We start from the raw sequence: 11,418 nt of genomic DNA, 5'->3' as shown, positions 1-11,418 counted from the left end.
TGAGCCATCGTTCGTAGTAAGAAAACATAGGCGTAGTTGTGATCAGTGTAATCAGTGGTGTACAATTTCGTTTAGATCTGCTGTGTTTTCGTGCAGGGCAGTCCTATTCGCTCAGACTAGTCTTGCCCTTGAAGGTTACTTCTTCGAATCATGTGGTGGCCATTTCGTTCTTGATCTTTTTTTTTGTCCTTCATCCCGATGCGTTGCAATGTAAAGTTTCAGACGGTAATGGGCGCACCTTTGGCTCAGAATTATCTTCCTGAGAAAGCTTTGCTCCGAACATACACCGTCAATATTGCTAAAGACCAGGAGCTTACTGTACGTGGCTGATCCGAGGTACTGATAGCATTGAAGATGCAGTGGTTCAAGCGTACGCAAAAGCGCTACAAATGAAACGCGACTTACAAACTCAGCAAGACAGAACTAAAACGTAAAAAGGAAGATCTAGATAGATACTTAACGAAGGAAACAAAGATAACGTACGCTAATACCCAGTGTGTAGCGACAAGGGATGTCAAAGAAACCGATCGGCCCGGACAGTCATCTCACCGGCAACCGAAAATACACGAACATAGAGCCGTTCATATAGCACCTGCTCTGGTCATTATCGAGTTCATCTCTGAAAAGACACACGATACTGAAAGGAGATACATCCAAGAGGCATTGTCGAGCCTTGAACCAAGTCCTAACAAACCCAAAGATATTGATAGTTGCCAGTAAACCGCCTTTTCAGCATGATCATTATAGGAAGTTTGACGGTCGCGATGTTGACGTTGGCGCATCGAGGTGTTTCTGCATCGTTATCTTCCTGGAAACCGACCCTCACGTCGACGAATCGCGATCCTTTCGGGATTTCCAGGGGCTGTAGCTTTGACGATTGCATTCCTACCATTATGGTTAGCAAAGAAGACACTGATCAGCTTTTGAAGGAGCTCACTGCTTATTGAATCTCTTCGAACAGCCTTGGCCTCATTTCGTTGCGTGTCGTACACGTATAGCTTCTTCTCTTTGGCCGATGTTATGTGCTTTTGAGACGATGAATCCAAGGTCGGTGACGCTGGAGGAGATTCGGTCGTCGTCGTCATAGTTGTGATCAGGATCAAGAACGACTTAACGAAAGCGGGGCAGACGCAGAGCCGCATCGAAGCTGAGGGTTCCCGGGCTTTAAACCACGACAACACAGTAAGTGCAAAGCTGAGATGACATGGAACATGCGACGTCAGATGTTCCGATTTTTGACCGGTCTGGGTTGCTATCGGACCCGTATTCGAAATTAGGCGCTGCTACTAAGCCACCAATGCATACTTCGCGAGGAGGGCGACACGCATACGGCCCCTCATGGCCTCCACATGCAACGCCTGCAAAACTATACACCAATCATGAGACGGCCATGTCTGTTACTGCGGTCATTCGATTGTCGCACCCCACCACCACATGGCAAGAAATCTCAGGATGATTGTTTGTGCGACCACACCTTTCGCGTCAGCCCGGGATTCCCTCCACATCTCGCGGGCTATAATCTAGCAGCTTTTAAAACCCATGATATTGTATCAGTGGTTGTAGTTTACACGCTCGTGGTCTACGACTATTCGGAAGAACCTAGGTTGTGCGATAGTATCAGCATACGATCCTATGCAAGGTATTTACGAGAATTTTCAACGACAGTGAGTTGCAGCAATTTCTCACCTGGCGTCTGACGCTCCGTTCAGTCGCCTTCTTCCAACTGCCATATGCGGTCTTTACATACCTTATGAGGTCCCTCAGCCGTCAAGAATAATGCAAGTGGCGTGGTATGATGCCTAATGGAGGCCGGGAGTTGAAAATCACTGGTTTATGAGATGCGATGGCTTGCATGATTGTGTCGGGAAAGTATGGAGGCCGACGAGGCTCTGGTTCAGCCTTCTCCTGAGCATCCTCAGCCTCGCCCACGCGCAAATGATAAAGCACCTTGACCGCGACTGGAGGCATGGAAGACATGAGTGGATCGTGTTCCATACTTTACTGGTTCACATGGCTGAGATCGAACTGAGACGAGTGGAGGTAGCTGGTCCTCCTATTCCCAACCTGAATGCTGAGCCCAGCGAAAGGTCCCCTCGGGCTTCTCCCGGTCCTGCGCTAGCTAGTCATTCCGATCAATCAGAGTCGCACATCGGTGATGGGCCTGCGTATTTGCGGGAAAACCCGGCGTTGCTTAGAACAGACCCATGGCGGCCTATTGTTCTTAGCTTAGGTGCGTTAAATTCCTTATCTCAAAACTCCCATTCTATATGACACTCTCGCTGACCTGGCTGCAGATGGTGGTGGCATAAGAGGTCTCTCCTCGCTATATATTCTCCAACAGTTGATGCAGAAGATTAAAAGCGAAGAAAAAAGGCTGGACGAAGCGCAACATCAAAACCCGGATTCGGATGAGGTTCGCCCCGTATTGACATCAGCTTCTTCGTCTGGGTTGCAAGGTGTAGCCACACGACAGAATGCGGGCGAAGACAGTCAAGACCGAAGACTTTGCCATTACTTCGATTTCATGGTCGGAACGAGCACAGGGGGGTAAGAAAGCTCCTAGAAAGCTTGAGCCATTTCATGCTGATGTAAAAACAACAGTCTCATCGCAATGCTACTTGGAAGGCTACGGCTCGACATTGATACCTGCCTCAAGATCTACGAACAATTAGGAACATATATTTTTGGGCATTGGAGATGGTGGCGCCTGACCAGATACGACCACCAACGATTAGAAGATGCTGTAAAGATTGTCCTCAGAAGATATTGTAAGGAACACCATGAGACTGACCAAGTCGGCTGCGAAGGAGAAGATCTGATGAGACAATACGACTTCTCTCATCTAGACGGTACCTTCAAGAACTACAGCTGCAAGGTGTGAGTTTGTCACTTACTACATCAAATGGAGAGAAAGGCTAACCGGGACTACTCCAGAGCTATGATGGCGTTACGGGAGGGCGATCGAAAACGAGGCGAAGGTGACAAGTGCCACTTATTTCGGAGCTACGACCACGTCGAAGCACCACCGAGAGGGTACAATCTATCCGACGCGAATCAATTGAACCCGGGCAGAGTGCAATCGAATCCCACGATGATCTGGGAAGCATGCAGGGCTACATCAGCGGCGCCTTTATATTTCGACAAGATGATGCTAGGCGGAGTACGATATATGGATGGCGGTGTAGGCCAAAACAACCCTGTGGAGTACGCTTTGAACGAAGCGCATCAGATGTGTGCTGGCGGCGACCAGTATAAGAAAGTTGCAGCGGCGCTAATCAGCGTCGGCACCGGTCATAAGAAGCCCCAGTCACGCTTCCAAAACATCCTCCATATCATGAAATGGGCGCGTAAGAGCATCACCAATACCCAAGATGCCCATTTCAGAGTCGAAGGCACGTGCAAAGGCCTTGATATCCCGTACTTTCGTTTCGATGTGAAGACCGGTTTGTCGAAGATGAAGCTCGACGAATGCAAGAAGGAAAGAGCTAAAAAGAAGCCCGAGAACATCGCTCAAGCGAATGGAAGTGCCAATCCGGCCGCTCTGGCTTCAGCGCTACCTGAGCCTGTACAGACTCTCGAGAAACCTCTTTTCGACAGCTATCAGCCCGAAAAATACGACTACACAACATACAACACCATCAAGAACTTCACGTTGACTTACTGCCACCACAAGGGTGGGGACCACAATAACCCAGTGGATGTCGATGGAGAATTGACGAATGCTGCCGAACTTTTGGTTTACTACAGAAGAAAGAGAGAGGCTTCGTCGCGGCAGAAGTGGGACAACTTTTCGACTCACCCCTATGTTCGAGTAAATCAGCTATTGAACGGGCTTAATCGAGAGCCTTCTTTTCCTGCCCGAGCACAAGCGTAACAGGGGCTTTGATATGGCTTAGATAAGGTTCCTAGTCAGATCTGGAAAATGTTTTCAATCTGCTTATACCCACATAGACCGCTATTGTTGTCTTCCTTGCTTGTTTATTCCGTAGTCAATGTGAACGCAGTACCTAAATGCTTGAATTAGCACTGCCAGCTCTCCTCCTTACCTTGCTTGAGCTTCCGCGACTAATGTGCTGCAGTCAGTAACCTTGCATTCTGATCTTCAACCACTTTTTGAAGAGGACCTAGATACTTGATTTAGCACAACCAGCTCCACGCACAATTTTCTCTTAAAAGCCACTTTGAACGAAATTTTCCGGTACAATTTGTCGCGCAAAATCGATACAACTGTATTTCAACAAGCTCTTACCATACGCTTGTTCTTCTTCTTCTCCATGACGAAGATGCTAAGGCTACGAGGAGCTCGTTCTTCCTGGATACACGCAGACGACTCAGCCTAACGCAACACAATATAATCCTCAACTATATCAGTGTATGCTTTCGAATACAGAAAAAAATCGTATAGAAGCTCTATCTTTAGCTCCTATTAATAAGTATTAGCATTAGAAATTGTGGTGGTGTCACTTCTAGGCTATTCCTCATAGAAAAGGAGGTCCTCGTAGGCCAGAGTGATGGGAGGTTGAGCCAGTCTACCCCGCAACTCGTAGTGTTGCACAAGTACATTGCCCACATGAAATGGCTTTTCTAGAATTTCAGATTAATTGACAGGAAAGCGCACAACAGCATGTGCTTGTAACATCAAGAGATCACCGGTCGGACATGGGGTAAGGCACTTGTACCACTTCGGTTAGGCTTCCCGCACCTTAGGTCCCGCTCACCTCACCTCACCTCCGCCGGCCTTTCCTTTTCCACCACACTCTCTTCCTCATGCGGGCAACACGCTGCTGGCGCACCGCCAGATACGAACACCCGAAACGTGGCTGGGGGGAGGTCGATCCTGCTCCTCTCGTTTGTCGCTTACGACAAGCCTTCGGATCTGTGGCCATGCGGAGTCGTGGCACGGAAATTTGGGAAGGACAGTAAGCTCGACGCTGCGCCCGTCGAAGTCCGATCGGTCAGGTCCTGGCCAAGTCATTGGCAGCATTTGATCTTCGACTCTCTTATCGCAGTGCTTTTTGCATGTTGCGATGAGGTGTGGGCTGCGAGCGCTGCAGAAACGATCGTCTAGGCCAATTGGCGATGGACTGAATCACCTCCGCGTGGAGGGCTATCGGCTCCACATTGTCCGCAGCAATCTCGATGGGACGCTCATCTGAGCGCAGTAGAACCTATGCTAGACATCCGTCTTGGTCTAGACGGATGGGAGTGTGCGGAGCCCAAGGCCGGGTACCGCCTATAGTCCGCATGGGACACCTAACCCTACGTGCGCGTACGATTGGTGTACCTGAACGATGTGGTGCACCTGCGGGAAGGTCCGCACATCATCGTGGAGGTAGGTAGCAGTTTATAAGATTGCGCGTCTCCGCTGGATCCACCGCTATCATCCACTCAAGCCTTCTACTTTTTTCCGCTCCACAGCAATCCGTTCTTTTGACACTTTTGTCAGTCCATTCTTTATACACACACTCGTTCACTATGCTTCAATCTTCCCTCGTTTTGGCCCTGGCTGGCCTTGCCTCTTTCTCTACTGCTGCTCCAACGGCCTTCAAGCGTGGTGCTGGCAAGCGTGGTCTTGGTTTCGCGAAGAATGCCCAGGATAAGGCTAACATGTTCACTGGCTCCGGTCAGGTGACTTGGGCCTATGACTGGGAAGCTCGCGCTACTGATGCCCCAGGATTTGGCGTCCCCGGTGTGGAATTCGTTCCTATGTTGCACGATGGTGGCGACATGTTCGCGGGTGCTTTCCCCAGCGACTGCCAGGGTGCCCTTGATGCCGGTGCTAAGCACATCTTGAGCATCAACGAGCCCGACATCTGCGGGTAAGTGGTTACGCCCCGATCGATACACGCTACAAGGACAAGTACTGACCATGAACAGCAACGGCGGAACCTGCATGAGCGTCGACGACACCGTGAAGGCCCACAGGAACCTGGTCCAGCCTTTCGCCGATTCCCACCCCGACGTCACCATCGTCTCCCCGGCCTACAGCAACGCCGGTGTCGACGCCATGAACCAGTTCCTTGGCGCCTGCACTGGCTGCAGGATCGACCACATCGCCACTCACTGGTATGGCCCTGATGACGTTGAAGCCTTCAAGGCCCACGTCAGCAACGTCCACGACATCACCCAGAAGCCCATCTGGGTCACCGAGTTCCAGGCTCAGTCCGGTGATACTGAGAAGTTCATGCGTGATGCCATCACTTGGCTCGACAACCAGGACTGGGTCTACCGCTACGCTTACTTCTCGGTTGAGGCTTCCATGACCAACGGCATGTCGCTCAACAACTTGGGCAACATCTTCTCCCAGTAAATGCGTGCGGCGCAACTTGCGAGAGCTGCGGTAAGCAGGACCGCATGACGATAGGGATTTTTGAGTATCTTTCAATTCTCGGCTTTCTTGTGGACTTTAGACTTAGGCTTTATTGATGGATGGACGTACGTTTCTGTTATAGCGCTGCATTTTTGATACCAATCTACTGCTTTACACCACTTTCTTCGCATCGTGCAACGTACATTCTATGGGTATGATCGGTCTCTCTATATAGACAAACAACAGCCTGGTGTTCTCAAAACGTCTCACTAAATCTTAGGCCGACACAACCCCCTCCAGTCGGCATGCAGCAGTCCATCAGCTACCTGAGCCGTTTGCACTGCCCAACTCGCAAGCGCAAGCTCAATGATCCACGCCATCAATGCGCGCCGCCAATCCCTCTTTTTCCCCCACACCGCCACCTCGATCACGGTAAACACTCCATTGAGCACGAAGAAAAGCCCGATTCGCATCTTGCCCTCCGGAGGAAGAAGCGGCGACATGACCTCAGCGTGAAACACGGCCATCAGACTAAACGACGCGATAACAGCGAATGAGCGCGCAACGCGGCGAGGTACTCCAACTGTAGTGAGCACCCACATCGTAGGATTGTACGCCAGCGTGAGACAAGGCGAAGCAAACGCATTATGCCACGTCTCCGTCCAGAACGTAGCCAGGCTGTCGGCAAGGAAGATGGGACCGAAAAGCGGCGGGCTGTTCTTGTACCGGAGCAAAAGCTGGCAGCCCGTGAAAATGATCCAAATGCTGAGGAGGACGCCGAAGGCTTTCACGGGGGCGTACTGGGGGAGGCTTTGCAGAGCGATGAATATGGCGATGTGGATGAGGATCTGGACGTGTTCGGAGTAGAAGATTTGTCTTTTCTTGGGCGAGGAGGGAAAAGGGTACTGGGGGATTGGCGCCAAGCGGATGGGGTTCGGTGTGAATGATTCATAGCGTAGCTCTGTGAGCAGGAGGAGCGCCATGATGGATGGGCGTGGTGGGCGTCCGTTGGTGTACGTCGGTAACGCCTTCTTCCAGCAAAGGATGTGTATTTCGACCAGCTTCATGACCCCGATGACAACTACACTCAAAATCAGCAATCTACCCTTATACATAACACTGCCGTGTTTCTACAAGCAATTGCTATCAATACAGACACTTACTTCCGAAGTCAAACACGCCTCTCAACGCTAGACACCGCACCGGCGCCACCACAATACTCGCCCAGAACAGCAGTAGCGTCGGCACAACCACCACCCTACTCACTCCTACCCACCCCCTCGCCAAAGCATACAAACTCGCGTACATTGCCACCCCCGGCACAAGCAGCGCGACGATAGCCGGCGGCCCATCGACAAGCAGCTGGTGTATCAAGTCGTCTTCAAGGACAGGCACCACAGGGGCCCAATATGACGTCATCATCTTGACACGGCGGCGCGGAGAATGTGCTGCGGAATCGAGGCATTAGTACTTTGTCCAAAGGCGACAGATGGATGGGAGGCACGCTCGGAGCGATGTGTACAGTCAGATTCTGGAATTGTGGGTTTGCCTTGCTCGGACGTGGACGGAGACAGGGTACCGTGAGGCTCCGATTTGTCCGATGGTGTGGCGCGGTGGGGCGGTGCGCGCCTCACCTCAAACGATCTTCGTCTTATTCATGCACTTACTGACTATAGAAATGATTGGGTTAGATCGAGATTCGAGACGATGGGAACGTCGGGGTAGAGCGATTTTGGAGGTGTATAAGCGTGTTCTTTCAAGGTCGCGGGTGCTTTACATGATACGGTAGTCTACGATCGAGTTTGCGATCAAGGCAGCCTAGAGCACAATTGAGCGACGACAAGTAGCAAGCAATGACACAGACTGCATGAGACACAGGTCCGTTGTATGCGAGAAACATGAACATACACCAAAACAGCAAGCCATTACAATGTCAATGTAGGGTGGCGTACCAACACACGTGCCATTAACATATGTATCTACATAAATCTTACTTTTACACAACGCACCATCCCTTCTAATTCTATATGTACGAGTAACAAAACGGGCCTGCCAACGTGCTCATAGCGTCCCGAATAGTGATAGTTCCCGGGTACGCATACCCCAGATTCATGCTGTCCTCAAGCGTAGCATTAGGCGCGGTTGTGTTGGCAAGGAAGATGGTGCCGTAGATGGCGTTGACGCGGTGCTTCGGGTCGAGATTCTGCCACGTCCACCAAACACGGTCGATCTGGCCGTGGTGGAAGAAGAACCTTTAATTCAAGTCAGTACCAGGGAAGACGACGAGGATGTACAGACGTGACTTACCAAGGATCACCGGGCGATGACACAAAGTCTGATCCTGGGTCGCCGCCGATGGTGAAGTGACCCGCAGTGTGCACGCCCATGAAGTTGTTCGAGAAAGCGTTCTCGCCGCCTTGCATGTCGTACCAGAAGGTCTTCATATCCCTGCTCTTGAGCAACTTAGTCACCTGCTGGTCATTCGTCCACTGGCTCGAAGTCCACGCCGAGATGTCACGCCTTAAGCAGCGTGTGTTCCTGCCGAGACCCATGAGTCCGTTGGTGAAGTCTTGCTCAGGGTTGGAAGGCGTGCAGGTCACGTCGGTGAAGACGGGGCCTAGATTGACCTTCCAGTCGCTGAAGGGGCCTGAATTTACGCAGCCTCCTCCGGCACCGTGAGGGATTGAGATCAGAGGTTGGGCCTGTGTAGGGATACCGTAGAAGGTCTGGTTCGTGCAGCGGTCCCCTCCGAGGCCATTGCCGCCCATGGAGGTTGCGGAGCCATCGAGAGCAGGAGATGCTGCGGGGTTGCTGGCCCAGCGAGGCCAGTTGTAGTAGGGCTGGTAGCCCTTGTAGCCACACTCTTTGCGGAGTGTCTGCTCGTAGGCCCACGTAAAGTAGCGATGCCTAAGATTCAAGGTACGATGTCAGTTGTACACGTTCACACTATTCCTAGACGTTGCATACCAAGCTAAGAAATTACCCGTATTATGAATCTAAACCCGTCAGCCAGGTTTCAGAGTGCGGCGAAGGTCGCAAGTTACCGAGAACGTCTGATTGATGTGGGTTGCTACAAAGTCCTGTCGAGCAAGGTGTGAGTAGAATGCCCCAATCGGGTCAATACCGTAGGCTAGACTTACGTCGTACCGGTTCTGGCACCCTGGGCACTTGTCTTTAGGCGTCTTCGGGGGCAGCTTGGACATGCACTGCACTGCCTTGATGTAGTCCTTCTTCTCGGAGGTAGAGAAAGCGGCCCTATCATGTGTAACTCATGTAAGCCACCATACGTCAAGTTGATACATGAGGTACTAACCACTCGCGGCGGTATATGGCGTTGTTGCGGTTGCACTTCTTCCATTGCGTAGGGTTAGTGATAGACTGGTAGATTTGCTGGTTAATTGCAGCAGCGGCGGCTAGTATGTCCGCCTGTAGCACGTTCGAGCTAGCTGGCGTGGTATTGAGGACTGAGTAGTCGAGGTACTCTTCACTTGTGGTCTGCGGTGCAGCGAAGGATGCAGGGGCAAGCAGGATTGCCCCAATTACTGCAGCTGTCCGCATGGCTGGCGGTGAAGGAGTCTCCGTTCCTTGCAAGGTGAAGAGGAAAATTAGAAAATAAAGTTTAATAGCGTAAGAGAATTCGAGTGGTGGACGACGGAGGAGGTACTGCGTGGGTGCGCGGTTAAGTTCGTGACCAGGCGTGCGGCACGACCGATCTCAAAGCCCAGGATTAACACGAGAATACTATAGGCGGATGGAAAGCATAGAGACGCGCAGAGATTAAAGGGTGCATGGAACGCGCTTCAAATACCGAACATATGGCCCCTTCGTCCACGACTCAGTGTCCAGTGAGTACGCAAGCCTGGCGTCCGGCATCTTGGTCGCCTCAGTCGAAGAGCATGCCGGCAGCTGAGATTGGTGCTGTTTGAAGGCTAGCTCTCCGATCAGTGAGCGACTCGGAGCAAGAGGTAAACGGAGAAATGGCATCTTTCGGGATGATAGACAATGCCTGGGTGGCGCGGGCTGTGTTAGAGTGGTTCTGGGTTCTCGATCGTTCAGGATGTCATTGGAGGTCAACCGCACAGGTGCAGCTCGCTTCCAAACGCCTGTCGCTTCTGTGGCTGTCAAATCTAGGTCCCGTCTGGGGAACCGGTTAATGGGGCAGGGTGATTACGATTACTTGTCCGAAAGAGGAAGTCGAAGGAAGGTTTCGCTTCCGACTGTGCCACCACAAGACGAATAGATCCGGATACTCGTTGGGTGTGACCACTCTGAAGTGTAGCCTGGGGCACATAGGGCGACTTCTAAGTAGACAATGACAGCGAGTGTGGTTTCTGAAGCACAGTGCTAGTGGTTGAGTAGTGCGTGGGCTAGGCTGTGATGGCAGTAGCGAGTGAGCGAGTCGTGCTTTTGCGGGGGACGGCCCGCCCGAACCCAAGTTTCCTCGAACCGGGAACAGGGGCTCGATCTGGCTCAGCGCATCACTTGCGACATCGGCTATATTCCCCCACAGTATGATCTCTTCTAAATCGCGTCTCCACTCCTCATGATTGCATCGCGCTCCGCGGATGTATTCTGCGCTTATCAAATTGTAATTTCTTCATACAGTACCCGTGCCTGTTCTGGTTACCAACCCGCTCCTGCATCAGCTCGCGACAATTTTTTTTCGTCCTGCTACCATGAGCAAGCATTTGCGAGCTGTCAGAGTTTAGCTCGAAGACCTCGATATCCTATCCGTCAACCGGAACGAAACTGTAATCGTTGCGCATCTGTCTCCACGAACCCTACCATCCCGCGTCCTGCAATCAGTCCTGTGATGCTATTCCTGGCCTCCCACATGGTTGAAGTCCTCGACAAACCCAGAAACTTTGTGTAAATCCTTCAAGAAGGGGCTCTGGGCGAGGTCGGTGTAATCGATCGCATCGTTCTGTGTACGAGGTAAATAAGGTTCGATGCAGGGGATTCGGTTCCTGGGATTAGCACTATGCTTGGTATCTGCGGGACTAGGAACTCCACCAATGAGACACCAATCGCATATTGCATGTGCAGAATATCACGCGAAGAGGCTTGTACTGAATTCGGTGCGGGGAAGTGTGGGAACGTCCGTGAGG

At 51.6% G+C, this 11,418-nt stretch overlaps 5 protein-coding genes across 5 annotated transcripts; 3 read left to right on the top strand and 2 right to left on the bottom strand.

Moving 5' to 3' along the window:
* Positions 1–2,010: 2,010 nt before the first annotated feature.
* Positions 2,011–2,551, top strand: N0V89_011367 (uncharacterized protein; the record flags this gene model as incomplete). Its single annotated transcript, XM_056220099.1, has 2 exons — positions 2,011–2,230; positions 2,295–2,551. 2 exons carry the CDS (start codon positions 2,011–2,013, stop codon positions 2,549–2,551), a joined length of 477 nt encoding a protein of 158 aa, XP_056065402.1.
* A 187-nt stretch (positions 2,552–2,738) lies between these two features.
* Positions 2,739–3,874, top strand: N0V89_011366 (uncharacterized protein; the record flags this gene model as incomplete). The annotated part of the gene is made up of 2 exons (XM_056220098.1): positions 2,739–2,743; positions 2,935–3,874. The coding sequence occupies 2 exons, from the start codon at positions 2,739–2,741 to the stop codon at positions 3,872–3,874; spliced, it is 945 nt and encodes a 314-aa protein (XP_056065401.1).
* A 1,601-nt stretch (positions 3,875–5,475) lies between these two features.
* Positions 5,476–6,310, top strand: N0V89_011365 (uncharacterized protein; the record flags this gene model as incomplete). The annotated part of the gene is made up of 2 exons (XM_056220097.1): positions 5,476–5,819; positions 5,878–6,310. 2 exons carry the CDS (start codon positions 5,476–5,478, stop codon positions 6,308–6,310), a joined length of 777 nt encoding a protein of 258 aa, XP_056065400.1.
* Positions 6,311–6,579: 269 nt separating this feature from the next.
* N0V89_011364 (uncharacterized protein) lies at positions 6,580–7,732 on the bottom strand (the record flags this gene model as incomplete). The annotated part of the gene is made up of 2 exons (XM_056220096.1): positions 6,580–7,391; positions 7,474–7,732. 2 exons carry the CDS (start codon positions 7,730–7,732, stop codon positions 6,580–6,582), a joined length of 1,071 nt encoding a protein of 356 aa, XP_056065399.1.
* Positions 7,733–8,333: 601 nt separating this feature from the next.
* Positions 8,334–9,868, bottom strand: N0V89_011363 (uncharacterized protein; the record flags this gene model as incomplete). Its single annotated transcript, XM_056220095.1, has 5 exons — positions 8,334–8,562; positions 8,618–9,217; positions 9,278–9,306; positions 9,451–9,565; positions 9,624–9,868. 5 exons carry the CDS (start codon positions 9,866–9,868, stop codon positions 8,334–8,336), a joined length of 1,218 nt encoding a protein of 405 aa, XP_056065398.1.
* Positions 9,869–11,418: the final 1,550 nt, after the last annotated feature.

This window comes from Didymosphaeria variabile, assembly GCF_027946475.1.
Source record: "Didymosphaeria variabile strain IMI 356815 chromosome Unknown scaffold_9, whole genome shotgun sequence".
NCBI lineage: Eukaryota > Fungi > Ascomycota > Dothideomycetes > Pleosporales > Didymosphaeriaceae > Didymosphaeria > Didymosphaeria variabile.
Note: the sequence above shows the minus strand (reverse complement) of the source record. Positions and strands in the feature narration are given on the sequence as shown.